Consider the following 16518-nt stretch of genomic DNA (forward strand, 5'->3'; position numbering starts at 1 on the left):
GACTATTTTGTTTGAAGTCTAAATGATAAATAATACCAGAATAGACTCATTTCTAAATAACCTCTACCTGCGATATTCCTTGTTTACCATTCTTTATCCAAAGGAATAACAGTGAAATAAGAAAAAAGTATAAAAAGTAAGAGTGGGTGTGAGATTTAAAAAAAAGAGAGAAAAAACAGATAATTTGGAAATTAATGCTTTAATGTTCGGACAAGTATATTTTATGAGGAATTAATTAGAACATTAATATTTATTTGAAGAGCTCAGATACTTTTACTGATGCCAATATTTCAAGTTTATGTGCTAATCAAATGAGAAACATATCCTGTTGTATATTAAATATACGAGATTTGTGCCTAAAGTAATGCAAACGAGGGCATAATTTTTCTATTAACTGATTCAGATCGTTGAAATTGCTCATATGGATATAATAACTCTTTTTCATTGCAAGCAAGTAACGGGTTCCGAGCAGGAACAACATGTTCACGTCATTGAGTTTATGACAAAGGAGGAGTATCCCTATGAATGCAGGTTGGCTGAAATCCATAGAAGGCTACATGATAATTTTGTGGAGATGGCACTATTAAAAAGAGCTATTAACACGTGAATGATGTTTAAAGAAGGAGAAATCACGCCGTAGAAAACAGTTGTAGTGGTTATATATAGTGAGTACCAGGTGTTGATATGGCTGCGTGATATTATTACAAGAGTTCATATAGAAATGAAGAATATATTCAAGAACTATATATTTACTATATGAAAATATATTTTATTTGCTCGTCGATGACGATACACAATCAAAGTGTAGAATCTAGTTGAATAAAGTAATCTACGCAAGAATGTTCAGAGATAGGAAATGTAGAAATAACAGCTAAGTGGTGTTTTTCAGTTATGTGGTGTAGAGAAATAAACAGACATAGCAATGACGTGGGTGGCTCTAAGTCTAATCGACTAAGAAGCAAAAAGATGGGTTAGCAAGCTGTTTTTATTAATGGAACACTAGACATTCTAGAAACTTCCAAGAGAAATGCTAAGCCTTTTGAATAATTACGAATCACGTCTCATGACACAGATGCTTCGAGAAACTTAGAAAAGTGGGTTACTCTATAATCGTTCTTGCCAGGGAGATCATTCGACTATCTAGCTACTGCTACACAGTAAACTACTGACACGAATTGCCAGCAATTGAACGAATTGATTCGGGCGAACAGATGAGTGACAAAACGTGAACTTGCTGCACAACTGAACTACTTACACAATGCATAACAGAAGACTGGAAAATGGAAAATTTCAGTGTGTAAAAAGCTCAACTTGGCAGTTAATAACCGAGTTGAAAGAGTGGAGAACAAAAGTGTACTGTGATCTGCCGGAAGGCTTTGAAGCCTACAAAGACATTTTCCCAGTCTGGTGACAAAGTATGAAACGTGGACGTATGTTTATGATCCGGAAGCAAAGGCATTATTCGTAGAATGGAATCACACTCTCAGGCCTGTGAAATTTCGGAGCCAGCGATCGGCACAGTGAGTCAGTGTGATTGTTTTCTTATTGTTGAGATGACTAGGGATTCTGCTGCTTGATTTTTTGGAACATGAAAAATACATTGAGTCTCTATAAAAGCTTAGAGAAGCCATTAGGGAACTGAATAAGAGTATGAGAAAAATCCACATTTACTAGGACAAGGTATGGCCACACACATCTTTGCCAACACATCATGAAATCAGCATACTGAGCTGGTCACTTGACCCCGTCTTCAGTATAGCCCAGATCTGTTATCCTCTGGCATCCACCTGTTCATTCGAACGACAGACAGTTATCGGAGCCAATGTTTTGATGACACAAAGTGAAACGAAATAAGCACAGTTGTAGAAGTGCTATTTTGTCGTATAAAATGTTATCTCTTGCCAATCATTTTGCAATTTCTTTTAATTCTAAGAAAGAAAACTAGCATGTAGCATGACACATAATGAACATAACCATATAGGATTATTCCTTCTGGTGCGCTACAGGACAACATATCATTTACTGATGGTATATTAGCCTCGTGAATCTTTCAAAACGCATTTAGCTCAATAATTAGATGTTTGGAAAGTCAAATAAGATATGGTGTGCCATAAAACAAATATTTGTTTCAAATTTTGGCATAAGACCAACAGTTTTGGGGGGAAGGGGGAAGTCGATTACGTCGACCCCTGTGCTTAACTGGTACTTATTTAAATTACCGTAAAGACGGAAGAAGTGCTGCTATGCATTTAGACCGGCGTGGTAACGATTCAACCAGCTGGCCGCGCCATAAAATATTACGACTGTTAAACTGGGTTACAAAACCATTTCATTTTTACAGTAGGTAAATTGAACTGGTTCTATAGAGAATGCTGCCACAATTATCATCAATAGTATTCTTGAAATAAAATGTTTCGTAGAGTACGCATTCGTTCATAATAGTTTCTTAAATCACGCTCCTATCATTTAGTAAGAGGAACAGCTATAATAGATATTCTATCTTATGGAAGGCAATTTCTGAGGTATGTACTTGACACAGACAAATCAAGGATGACTAAATATGTAACTACACATGTGTTGATGATGATTTTTTCTCTTCTTTGGACTGTTCCTTTTCCCTCTTTTCTTTCCCACGAGGAACTATGTTCGAAAAGTCAAAGACATTCTCTTTTTACTGAGCGTCAAACTTAATATATTCCATGTACACGACCTCTTGTTTGTTGTTATGTTTAATGTTCATTTATGTGATTTGATATATATATATATATATATATATATATATATATATATATATATATATATATATATATATATATGCGTGTGCGTGTCGTGTTTTATACAATGTATATATTTGTTTTATTAAATTGTGTGTGTTTATATTCATGCATTAATATACATAATGCATATTCATTTATATGTGTTGGTTTATATTTTCAGATAAATTTCGTTGGCGTAACAGTCGAAGTCAACATGCCATATATACATTTCAACTCTCTTCAGCATACTTTCTCTCCTATGGCAATTGGAACCGAATTTCAACCTAAACAGGTATGATCGTATTTAATATATATCTCAGATTAAACCTGTTGTTGCTCCTTCATAATTACTCTGCATAATGAAGCACAAGATCCATACCAGTCATTTTAAGAGGAGAAAGAGAGATTTACAACTTGGATATTATTCTCTTCGATATAGTAAACATTCTTTATTGTTTCTGCTCTCTCAGACCCGGTTCGGGGCAAAACAGTTAAGAGGTATTTCAGTACATATACATGCTTGCTGTGTATCAACAATCTGTATCTGTTTCAAAACCGTCTAGAATGAATGACAATCGTTTATCTAGAAAAGCAAAATATTTACCAAAATTAATTTTGTTTGTGCTAAGAGAACAATAAGATGTGCTTACATAGTAAACATCATAAACTATCGGTGTGTGTGTGTGTGTGTGTAATATTTTTACGGTAAACATAAAAAAGGTTTTGATTGGTTGTTGTTTTGATGATGTCTTGTTTTTCTCGAGGGTGTTTTGGTCAAAATATTTTTGTTTCGGCAAAGTCCATCGTTATGGGTGGTTGGCTTCCTGATGACGTCATTTGAATGTCAAATATTTTCTTTCTTTGTTGACCACAGTAAGGGTACACATTCTGATTGGTTTTAAGCTTAATGATATCATTTGTTTTGATCAAAATATTTTTGTTTGGCAAAGTTCAGCGTTCTGGTTGGTTGACTTCCTTGGTGAGGACTTGGCAGCTTGTTTTTTGCCTGATGGTCATTTAGTAATCCGACTGGTTCCATCCATTACGAAGTCACTGGTTCGGTCGGCTCGATGCTTGTTTGTTTATTTCCTGAGAGGTCAGTTTTCACCTGAGAAAAGTCTAATTGGTTTAGACTAAGGTGACGTCAAATAAAGTGGCTGAGCGCTCCACAGACATGCCTACCTTTAACGTAGTGCTAAGGGAGTTTCAGCGTGACAAAGTTGGTCCTTTGAATTACAACATGTGAGTAACCTGGAGCAACGTGAAATAAAGAGTCTTGCTCAAGGATACAACGCACCACAAGATGTCGAGGTCACGACCTTGCGATCGTCAGCCGATTACGCTAGCCATTAAGTCACACGCGGTTCGGTAAAAGAGGCCCATAAAAAGTACCAGAAATAAAAAAAAGCAAGAACTGGTTTCGATTTGGTCGATTAAAATTCTTCAAGGAGATCATATAGAAAAATGACGTACTCGTTTATCCCCTGCTTTTGTGTAAGCACATTGAAAACACAAGGGTGCGTATGATATTTTACTCTTCCCCGTACACACACAGAGATACATATACATATATATTTAAATTCATATATATATATATATATATATATATATATATATATATATATATATATATATATATATATATATTCATTTTTTAGTCAACTGTTTATATATATAAATGTCGCTTTAAATCGGAGTATATATTATTATTATTATATATTATAGAGTTATCGAAATATGAAAATGTCAGACATACCTGTATCACCGTGATTTCGAACTTTGAGAAAACATCCCTTAGTTCATCCACAGCCTGTCTTACTGACCCAGGGTTAAAGAGCTTGTTCATCTCAACCAATGTGTTTGATAACCATTTTTAATGCCGTAGGAAATTTAAAAAGTGTGATCGAAGTGAATAAAAATTATATAAATATATATTTTTGTTCACTTCGGACCGGTAAATTTGCTTGGGGTTTGGTTCCGACCAGACCTCCAGGTGGATAAGAATTGGGACGAGGTGACGAGTAGGGCTGCCAGTCACACCCGGAAATGAGCTATGAGGTAGCTGTCACTGAATGGTCAAGCGGAGGTGGCGAATACGTACAACGTGTCCCTCGTCTTCTAGCGCTTGACCGTCGTGCGTTGCCCTCGTTCGCGCCTCGCCAAGTTGGTGCACCTCCTCTTCAAATTCTTGTGGCGGGGACAAGTTCCATTGTTGAGCTGGTCCATCTGCTGCCAACACCCACTACGCGGAGGGTTGGGCATGCCGTGGCTAATGATGCGCAGACATGTACTGAGGCTGTGGCATCTCCAGGTATTCTGCCTAAACGGTGAACAGGTGTGGTCGCCGATTGTCAAACAGGCGTTTCCCTAGCACGTCTTCTTGACTGAGCTGCACTCCTGGGTCAAGAAGGGACCGAGGCAGGGTAACTGGCATCCGGAATATTGCCAGGTACTCACTGTCCTCTACCAGTTGGGCAATGCGATCAGTTGAACATTAATTCTCGAGTTCTATAGAGGGTTAGTGGAGGGAAAGTGCGATGACACTCTGGGAGAGACGCTAGGCATCGATGAGGTCGTACTGATCAGTCTGTTCAGGACTTTCGAGCCGGGGACGGTAACTTCCAGAAATTCTCTAGCTTGGCAGTGCTGCCGGAGGTGCACTGCCGACTCGAGATAGACTCTACAGGTACGGAAGTGCTGTCAGAAGGACCTGCCCGAGATGCACGTAGAACGACGAAACTGTTTTGTACGCACTTGTGCAGTGTCCTTGCATTACTGACCCGTGGAGTTATTTTGTCGGACGGATCCGGCTATAGGCCGAGTCCATAGTGAAGATCTATCCGCCGCCATCTATTGATCCGGAAGGGCAGACAATTTTCCTCTGTGTGATAGTAGTAGCGAAAGCGGTTGTATGGTGGAGCAGGTTGAAAGGATTGAAGACAGTCACTTTTCGGCCAATCCCTCATCAGCTTATTCAAATTTCACTTGGAAAGCCAGATAAGGATGGAGAGAGAAGTGCTGCCTTCCAGTACATTTGCTAAAATGCGGGTGAATGTAGCGAAAATGGCCCATGTGTGTGGACCTACACCAATAATGCGCCCGTAGGCTAGTGAATTTGAGAGGAAAAAGGGTGCCCTTCCCGGATGACCTCGAAGCGTCGAGTGGTTCAGGATTAGTGGGTTACCTGAGCCAACTCCAGGTGCTTACCTACCTTTTGGGGAACTCTCATTGTTATATTCTTCTTATTGGATATTATTGCTATTGTTTTAACTGTGTACTCGTTTTGTGTAAAATCCCCAATGTCCACGTCTACTGTATTGCCCCGTATATGTCGGCCCTGGTGGCCAATAAATGAAATAATAATAATAATAATAATAATAATAATAATAATAATAATAATAATAATTATTATTATTATTATTATTATTATTATTATTATTATTATTATTATTATTATTATTATTATTATTATTCACGATGCATGTATATTTGTGAATGTGTTTGTACGAATTTCTTTTTATGTCTATATGCATGAATAAGATAAATATTGATTGAAGTATCCTCCATACCTTTAAGTAGTGTATCGCATTCCTTTTAGTTGCATAAGGTAAAGGCGACGGTAATACAAGTTTCATCTGGGTTTCCTAATTTATGTAATAATATATGTATCGTCCATTTACATTTTGCTAAACGAACATCAATTTCGTTGTGCTTAGTCACGTTTGTTGTATAAATGATACAATAATGTTTACAATAATTTTGAAATGCCTGATATCTACAGCAAAAAGCACATTAGTTGCCATCATTTCAGTTCAATGATATTTTCAAAAGAAATAACGAAGAAAAGGAAATAAATATTGACAATTGGCAAAGCATGCCATTGAACAGGGTCTTATAAATGGTAGATTAAAACTGATCTCGTGGCTCCTAAATTCAATTACGGTAACGATATGAAAATATTAGAACGTTGTAAGAGGAGAAACACTCGCTATAACTACCTCGCTATCTACTTTATTCATCTGTAAAAGCAAACGGGATGCAATGTCTTTACGGATAATTGGACTGTCGACGAGAATACAAAGCATAGCCGTTTATATTTAACCACGGAACACATTTCTCTCCCGTGTTCAGATTTTTTGTTAGAGTCTCTTAATACCAATTCCAATGGCGCCGGTATAAAAATAAACACACGAACGCACACACACACACACACACACACACACACACACACACACACACATGCATATGCATATGCATGCTTACAAATGCACACGTGATGGTGGTATCTGTTTGCTTTGTCCAACTTGACAATGTATTATAAGTTTATGTTATAAAGATTTTAACGATTTGTATTATAATTTATCTCTATATTCTGGAGTTTGTTTCAGTCATAGGCGGAGAGTTATTTCGGTGTGATACCGGACTTCACAGAAGGATGTCAGAGCAACTTGGCTGCTGAAGTCTGAGTGGTTACAAAATACTTTTGATACACATGCCATACAAGATGGATTAGATGTTTTCGGTTTATCTAGTAAAACGTTTCTAAGTCTTAACTTGATAGCCTGCGTCGTCCACTGGCGCTCTCGTGTAAATAGTAACATAGTCGTCCGGTATATGATAATTACGATTTGCCTTCCAGAGATGCTTTACTTAACTTTACTCTATTCTGAATCGTTCTTATATACGGACACACAGATGCACACAGAGGAACACACACACACACATATATTGAATAAAAGTTTAACTTTTACTCAGTATGTGCGTGTTCCTTCTGTTTTGTGGCTGGGAAAAGTCATTCATCTCCTCAGACATTCCAGATCAGGGTAGAGAAAAAGATGACGGATGTATTACAGAGAAAAGTTAACTTCCATTGGTTAGTTCGGGCTGCATTGCTATAATGATTACTTAGGGACAGCAGTTGCTCTGTAGAAGCATATATGTCTTAAAGAAGGCAGGATATTATATATTAGGTCATTTGTGGGTGCGCAAGTGTTACTGTGCTCTCAGTGTCTTCAAAAGAGGAGAGACAAGGTGGAGGAGAGAATATTGGTTCAATGCCTAATCTTTTTTCAATCATTATGGCAAGTACGTGAAACAACAACTCTGCTCTTGTTTCGTGATTATTATGCCTCTTCAGTGAAACCTACATATGTCACCGAACTTGTTGAATTAGCGATGAGGCAATCATTAAGTAGCGTTACACTTTAGCAACGAAAGTAGACGTAGAAAGGGAATTTAGAAAATATGTTTTGTTCTATATGTACACGCATACATGCACATACAAAACTCAGTCATACACTCACGAAGCACCCATACAGACATACACGCACACAGACACACACGCACACACAAACACACCCACGCGCGCACACAAACACACACACGTAATTTTATGGTACCAGGTCAGTCTTGACTCATCAAACTTATAATCGAAGATGGTCCCTTCCTAACTAATCTGACTTGCTTCCGTCCTTTGTATGAAATCTTAGCATCAGAAGACCTCTCTCCGAGCATCTATATTATCAAATGCATCCTAACTACGACCATCCAATCTTATTTTCAGGCATAATAGTACATCCAGGTTATACAGTATGTCTTCTTTTCAAATGTTAGGTTATAGCTTCAATGATATATGTTTGTCCCTTCTAGCAGACTGGGCAATGGAATAAAGGGTCCCTCATTGGCACACCACACACAGTGTACTCAATATGTCGTTGTTTTTCTTAGACGATAAAGGTGGGTTTTTAAAGAAATGTGATTGAAATTCCTTGCATATCGGACGATCACAAACACGCTCGCTTGTTGGTTCGAGTGTAACAAGCCTACTAATGAAATTGGACCACTATTTTATAGCTGACTGGGTTAATGTCATTCCTGCTTACACTACATATTACATGCAATTTCTTTCTCTTCCTCCATCCCCCCTCTCTCTCACTGTATGTGTGTGTGTGTGTGTGTGTGTGTGTGTGTGTGTGTGTGTGTGTGTGTGTTTAAATGAATGCACGTTCAGTAATAGGTATACACGATGTCAAACCACATCAAAAACTGTACGTTTCGTACAATACACCTTACATGAAGTTTGCTTTGATCGTTAGCAGTTGGTGTTTCGTATTTCTGTTTCTAAGAATCTTAATTATTGCACTTGCTTTCACCGAACGCCATTTGCAGCTATGACAACGTATGTTGTATTCAAGCGAAGAATTACGTTGAAATGATTATTGGAAGGGTTATATTGGATTATATTAACTGGCAAAGCATTTATATATCTCTCATTAGTTATGCGACTGACGCTGAGTATAAATGTATGTTGGAATTTTGGGGGATTTTGATTTTAACCAACGTGTCAAGTATTGACACAGGAGAGTTTTAAAACTTGTAATCAAGAGGGACGGTAGTGTCAACGTCCCTTTACAAGACCTTTGAGAAACATAAGACAGAAAAAGAAATTTATTCCAAAATCGGGGACGTGATTCGATTGCTTGCAAAAAAGGTGTTCGACCAAAGGCATCCAAGTTGCCGAGTAGGAGACGATGGGTTGTGTCTACCAGCCAAGTTGGGCATAGTGTAATCTGTGGCTGGAGCAAATACCACAAGGCATCTGATCTGATGTTTCAACAGTTCCATCTGTCAACCTCTCTGGATTGGTATCTTTTTATCGACCCTGAGGAGAAGGAAGATACTGTTGACCCCGACGGAATTTGAACTCAGTGCGCAATAAGTCAGCTGAGACATTTCATCCAATGCGCTGACAACGCTGCCAAAAAGAAAAACAAAAAAAAAACAACTAAAAAACGAGGAAAGGAAAAAGGTTTTGGATGGCCTGACCTACATAAGAAGAGCAGCGCTCATGGCTTTCTTTCTGCAAAGTACAGAGAAATGAAGACAATGTTTAATGTGTTACTGCGGCAGGAAACAAACACCAATATATTGAGTTATTTTCTTAATCAATCTCTGCACTAAATGCTTGCGACATGGTGTGGACTTCGCTAAAGGCACCGAAGGGCCGGGGGATAGTGTTAATGCTGGCAATACATATTTGATGTTCTAGCAAAAACCTTCATATTTAGCTGGCGCCAGATAATGTCTGTCTATTTACGCGACTAGTACGAAGTGAAGACAATTTCATCATTCTATACGGAAGAAAATAATTTCCATGCTTCCAAACAGCAGCATGAATCTTGGAAGTATATGATTTCGAAATAATCTTCTTACCCATACGGCCATTCGTGCACACCGAACAATTTGAAAAATACTTTCATCAGTATTAATATACGCTATCTAAAAATGCAGACATATAATATGCTTCCTTCTTCAAACAATGTTTCTTTTAAGCCTCACCTACCCGCATAAAACCGCTAATAAAATCAATAATCGATACCATGTAGTAGTGTTGGCTGCAGTGAAATTCCCTAAAATGTGATAAAAATGTAACACTAAAAGACGATTTCTAATATTTTTTTCTAATTAAGAAGTTTGTATGTTAGTATATATCTGTTTGTGTGTGTGTGTGTGTGTGTGTGTGTGTGTAGTTTGATACAATCTAAAAAATTCAATAGCAAACTTTTATTGATAATATGTACTTTAAATTATTCTATTGAAAACCATCCTTCTGTAAGGGATACATTAAAAGTGCTTAAACTTTCGACTTCTAGTGAACTTTTATATATATATTTACGCGTGGTGCACCAGCATGACCGCGGCCACTTGGCTGAAACACATAAATAAATAAATAAAATATATATGTATATATATATATATATATATATATATATATATATATATATATATATATATATATATATATATATATATATATATATATATATATGTATATATATATATATATATATATATATATATATATATATATATATATACAAGGATGGCCATAAGTCGCTTTACCCATTTCTTTATTATTATTAGATATGGGTAAAGCGATTTATGTCCATCCCTTTATATATGTTTTTGTGTGCGTGCGTGCATTGTGATATATGTATGTGTTTATGTATTCATATGTTATATATGTATGTATGTATGTATGTATGTATGTATGTATATATATATATTTCTCTCCTCACTCTTTCTCTCTTCTCTCCTCTCTCTTACTCTCTCTCACTCTTTCTCTCCTCTCTCTTACTCTCTCTCACTCTCTTCTCTCGTACTCCCCCCTCTCTCACTCTTACTCTCTACACTCTTACTCTCCTACTCTTTCACTCCTCTTTCTCTCCTCTCTCTTACTCTCTCTCACTCTCTTCTCTCGTACTCCCCCCCTCCCCCCTCTCCCGTACCCCCTCCCCCCTCTCCCGTACCCCCCTCCCCCCTCTCCCGTACCCCCCTCCCCCCTCTCCCGTACTCCCCCCTCTCTCACTCTTACTCTCTACACTCTTACTCTCCTACTCTCTACACTCTTACTCTCTTACTCTCTCACCCTTACTCTCTCACTCTCTTCCCCTCTCTCTCACTCTCTTTCTCTTCCTTTCTTCTTCCCCCCCCATACCCCTCTTCCCTCTCTCTCACTCTCTTTCTCTTCCTCTCTTTCTCCCCCCATACCGACCTTCCCCTCTTTCTCCCCCCATACCCACCTTCCCCCTCTCTCAATCCCCCTTCCCTCTCTTATACCCACCCTCTCTCCTCTCTTCCTCTCCCCTCCCATACCCATCTTCCCCCTCTCTTACATCCACCTTCCCCTTCTCCCTCCTCGTCAACACCCCCTCATAAGCTCATCCCACCACACCCCAACACACTCCTACTCTACCTTCCCACTCCACCCCATCCAATTCCTTACACCCACCACCCACCCCTACCCACATACCCCACCCTACCCACATACCCCTACCTCTACCCCACACTCCACCCATGCCTTCCCCACCTCCCAACACCCTCACATCACACCACACCAATACCCTCGCATCACACCACGCACACCACACCAATACCCTCGCATCACACCACGCACACACTACAACTGACCAACTACTTTCTCCCTTTCTCCCTTCCCCCATTTTCACACTACATACGTCAAGATCACCAGCAGTCTACCTCCCACACACAGCCCCTCGTTCCCGATCACCGTTTGTTATCTCCCCCTTTCTTAGCTCTCCTGAAATAAGAATTTCTAACTTCCGGTCAGTCATTGTTATGATCGGCCATTATTATGATTGACCGTTGACTGAACACTATTCAATTTTTTTTCTCCGTGTTTTTCTCCTTGTCTCCGTATTCTTTCTGTTGAAGAGCGTAGCTCGAAACGTCAAAGACTTTCCGTATTCCCGAGCGTCATACTAATATATATACTTTTGTTATTTACACCACCTGTCCTCGTCTGTTGTTATTTTTTGTATATTCTCCCATATATATATATATATATATATATATATATATATATATATATATATATATATATATATATATATATATATATATATATATATATACAAACATATATATACAAACATAAATATACGTGTATGTTTGTGTGTGCATTTATATTTGTGTACTTATGTAGAAGGATAGAAATTATGACTAGATTCTAATTTATGCATTTATTTTGGGAATTTTTCGTATCTGCGTATCAGGTTCATAATGTAATTTGTTAAGAAGAGTAAAGCTTAGGAAATAATTTTTATTAACGTTTCCAGGCTACGTCAGCCATATTTTCAGGATATGGAGCGGTGCTGGCGTCTTTAGTATTCCATTTTGTAGTGAGTGGCTTTTTTATGTATTCTTTTCATCTAGGATTTTGTTTGTTTGTTTGTTTGTGTGTGTGTGTGTGTGTGTGTGTGTGTGTGTGTGTGTGTGTGTGTATGTGTGTGTGTGTGTGTGTGTGTGTGTGTGTGTGGACTTTACCGCTTCAATTTTATCGTTACATACGAAGGACACACACGATCCATGCAAAAGCGTATACCTTCATAAAGATAAGGAATCTTTATGACTACAAAATGTCACATTTCAGGAAATTCACTCCCATAAACGAAAATCACAAAATAAGCACTAATTAATAATGGATATTCAAAGGAGGTAGACCACGGTATTGAGGAATATATATGCCACACAGTGATAAATGCATTAGACAACGCTATTTCTAAAAGTACATGTATAATACTCACGGTTCACTATATGAATCAACTACTTCGAAAAGCATATAAAACGAAAATGTCACACCAAATCATAAAATGACACTATAATAATAATATATAACAAAATTTTACCATAAAGAAAAATGTCCCTCTTAATTTACTAAACAGCACAAACATGTAAATAACAAAACAAGCTTAAAATCTCCAATTAAATTTATGAAGTTGACTGCAAAACCAACAGGTGAATACTTTTATATTGGCCAGATAATTACAACACTCTCTCTTTGGGTGCGATATATTTACAATGAGCTATATGAAAACACCGCATCATATGCCATAGAACAAAGCCAAATAGTAAAATATTAGCAGATAGTACATGCATATTTTATATAATTTCCCAGAAACACACGATCGATTGTGGAAACAATAATCATATCACAAGACAAGGCTGTGCAATTAATACTCAAACAACGTACACATGTCACATGTAGATTTTTCGGTCAAAATACGAATCGGATGACGTACAAACCAAACAGTAAAATTCTAGCGGTAAAGTCCAGAGACACCAAAACTACATACTACAGGAAGGGGCAGTACAGATGCTAGCACAACCGCAGAGCCTGGAAATTGGTAAGATATAACTGTAAGAACTTATAACAAATGAATTTGGGGATTAATTATTCCAAAAAATCATCATGGGTCTGATGCACCATATAAAAAAAAAAAACAGTTTAAATTAAAACATAGCCATGTTTTCAATATATAAGGTTTGAAAAACTGTTCCTCATACATATATACATGAATGCATACGTATACATATACATACACACATACATACATACATATATATATATATATATATATATATATATATATATATACATATATATATATATATATATATATATGTATATATATCCATTCATCCATCCATTCATCCACCCATCCATACACACACACACTCACACACGCACACACGTATATAGACTCCCGGGTTCATTCCCCCTGCATCTTGTACTATAGTCTCGGATCAACCAAAGCCTTGTGAGCGGAGTTGGTAGGCAGAAACTAAAAGCAACAAGTCGTGTCTTATGTATGTGTGTGCGTGTGTGTGTGTGTGCGTGTGTTTGCGTGTGTGTGTATGTATGTATATATATATTTATATATATGTAAATATATATGTGTGTATATAAATATATGTATATATATATATATGTATATGTGTATATATATATGTATATATACATGCATATATATATATGTGTATATACATACAATGTTAATTCTCTAAATGAAGTATTAACAGTAACTGCACGATAAAGTGTAGTATATTGCCACTTAAGTGTGGCTGACCCCTAGGGGTGGATGTTACTGTTGCTTTTAGCCCCAGGAGGACATCTCCTCCAGCTGGCTGGAGATCATGGTGAGAGGGATAACTTCCCTTGGCAAACAGGACACAGTCGTGTGTCGATAAGCCAACTGGAGGAGATGTCCTCCTGGGGCTAAAAGCAACAGTAACATCCACCCCTAGGGGTCAGCCACACTTAAGTGGCAATATACTACACTGTATATACATATATATGTATATATATATATATATATATATATATTTACATACATATATATACATATATATATATATATATATTTACACACACACACGCACGCATACACACACACACACACACACACATATGTATATAACATAAATCAAAGTAGAGGACAGATTTTCGTTGGCCAAATTCCTTTATCGTGAGAATACAAAATACATAAAAAATCCATCGAAACATTAGATTTCAGGCGCTCCAATATTGCAATCCAAAGAAAAACGGTAGCACAAAACCATACGATCGTTTCGGAGAATGCGTTTGTATTGGGCAAATTTTCCAAATATATATGTATACATATAGTTGGAGATGGTCATTATCTGTTTCAACACACCAGTTCACATCAAGAATTTTGCAAAACGAATATTTTTGTGTGTGTATATATATATATATATATATATATATATATATATATATATATATATATATATATATATGAGTGTGTGTGTGTATGTGTGTGTAAGCGTTCGTTGAAAAGATAGAAAGCGAAGACATACCATCATGGGTGGTATCCAAACTGCAGTGGAGAAGGCAAACCACCGGATATGGTTAAAAAGAGACGATAAGCAATGGCTAGAAGAATTAGGAGCTGAGCCTCGTTTCAGTGAGTGAGGCAGGTGGAGGACGACGCGGAAATGGAGCGCATTCTCTCCTGATGTTCCTGTAAGGTTGTAAGCATCAGGTATGCGGAACTTTCAACTGGTAGCTCTAGCTTCTGAAAGTTGTTCGAAAACAAAAAAAACAAAGAATCTATTATGACGTCAATCAACTGTTGTCGTCACGGTAATTGTTTGTCAAACTCAAAATGTGTGTGTATTTGTTTGTATATATGTGTGTCCTGTTGAAAATAGGTACAGCGAATTGTAAATGTCACGTGGAGTTGATTCCCGATCCCGATCTCGTTATTTTTTACTGAGATGAATTTAGTAATCCGTGCAAATTTGGCTGAACATAATTACTAATACTACCTAAATCTTAACCCTTATCTGTCGTCTGTTTCATTATCATTTGAACCTTGAAGACTTATTTATTTTAAGATTAAAAGCAAATAATTATAATACGTGGAATTTCTGCTGATTACGTTTTTCAATATGAATATTCCAGTCTCCAGTCTTTCTTTTATAATGTCATCTTTGCATTGGAACAGAGATGCAAATATTTCGCCCAATCCATAGTCGATAATTGTATCACTAAAAAATCATATCCTCGGGGTGAGGTGCTCCAACGATAATCAAAATAACCCGATGTTAGATATTCTGTTCAATTATTACTGTTACCGAAAACATCAAATGAGTTGTATCAAGTTGACATCGAAGTAATAGTGTTATCGGGAATTAATGACAGCTCATTTGCATTCATATTTGTAAATACAATAATTTATTGAAGTTTTGCCGATAAAATGCTAAAAGAATCTGATAACATTCACTACTCTATTGAATCAGACAATAACATACTTGTTAAATACATATTTTATATAATCTGCAAGCTAGCTTTATTTTCTTTTAAACTTCCGATGTACAATTTTGTCAATTTTGTCATTCAGTTAAATTACCTTTTATAAAAGTACAAAGTTAAACTCAAATACTCAACGAGTTTACATCTGTTTATAAATCGTGTTCAAACAATAAACATGACGTATGGATTATAAAAATGTCTTTATCTACAACTCTTCATAAAGTAATTCATATTGATGTATTTAATGAGAATCGAGGCTGCGCTTGTAAAATATACATTCAAATCTGGCTACACATAATGCATTACTGAAATTGGAAGATCTTTTCCGTTCGCTTCCAATCATTTAAAGGCTTTTCAATTCTCAATGGATTGTTTTCAAATTTTCAACACATGCATTTTGCATGTCGATGACAAATATTACATTCATTTCCCCGAAAGCTTTGTAATTAACAAGAAAGAAGTATTTTAAGTTATATATTCTTAGCCAATGAAATTAGCTCAACGCTTTCACAAATGGAAGTCAAAACTATTTGCTGCCATATTTGCCATGGCAACAAACAAACTATCGTTGAAAAGACAGATAAGAGAGGCGTGAAAATTGAATAGGTCTTTTAAAAAAAGAAT

General features: G+C 36.9%; 1 protein-coding gene across 7 annotated transcripts in view; it reads left to right on the top strand.

Annotated features, from left to right (window-relative positions):
• The window catches only part of LOC106867322 (cilia- and flagella-associated protein 65), a 1093663-nt gene that overhangs the window by 856072 nt on the left and 221073 nt on the right, over positions 1–16518 (top strand). For all 7 annotated transcript variants that reach the window (XR_016243317.1, XM_089358289.1, XM_089358292.1 and 4 more), the window contains one exon: positions 2938–3048. Coding sequence is in view for 6 of the 7 variants with exons in the window: in XM_089358289.1 (XP_089214415.1) it covers positions 2938–3048 (111 nt within the window). In the remaining variant the exon portion in view is untranslated. The remainder of the gene's footprint in view (positions 1–2937; positions 3049–16518) is intronic.

This window comes from Octopus bimaculoides, chromosome 10, assembly GCF_046866305.1.
Source record: "Octopus bimaculoides isolate indiv1 chromosome 10, ASM4686630v1, whole genome shotgun sequence".
Lineage (NCBI taxonomy): Eukaryota > Metazoa > Mollusca > Cephalopoda > Octopoda > Octopodidae > Octopus > Octopus bimaculoides.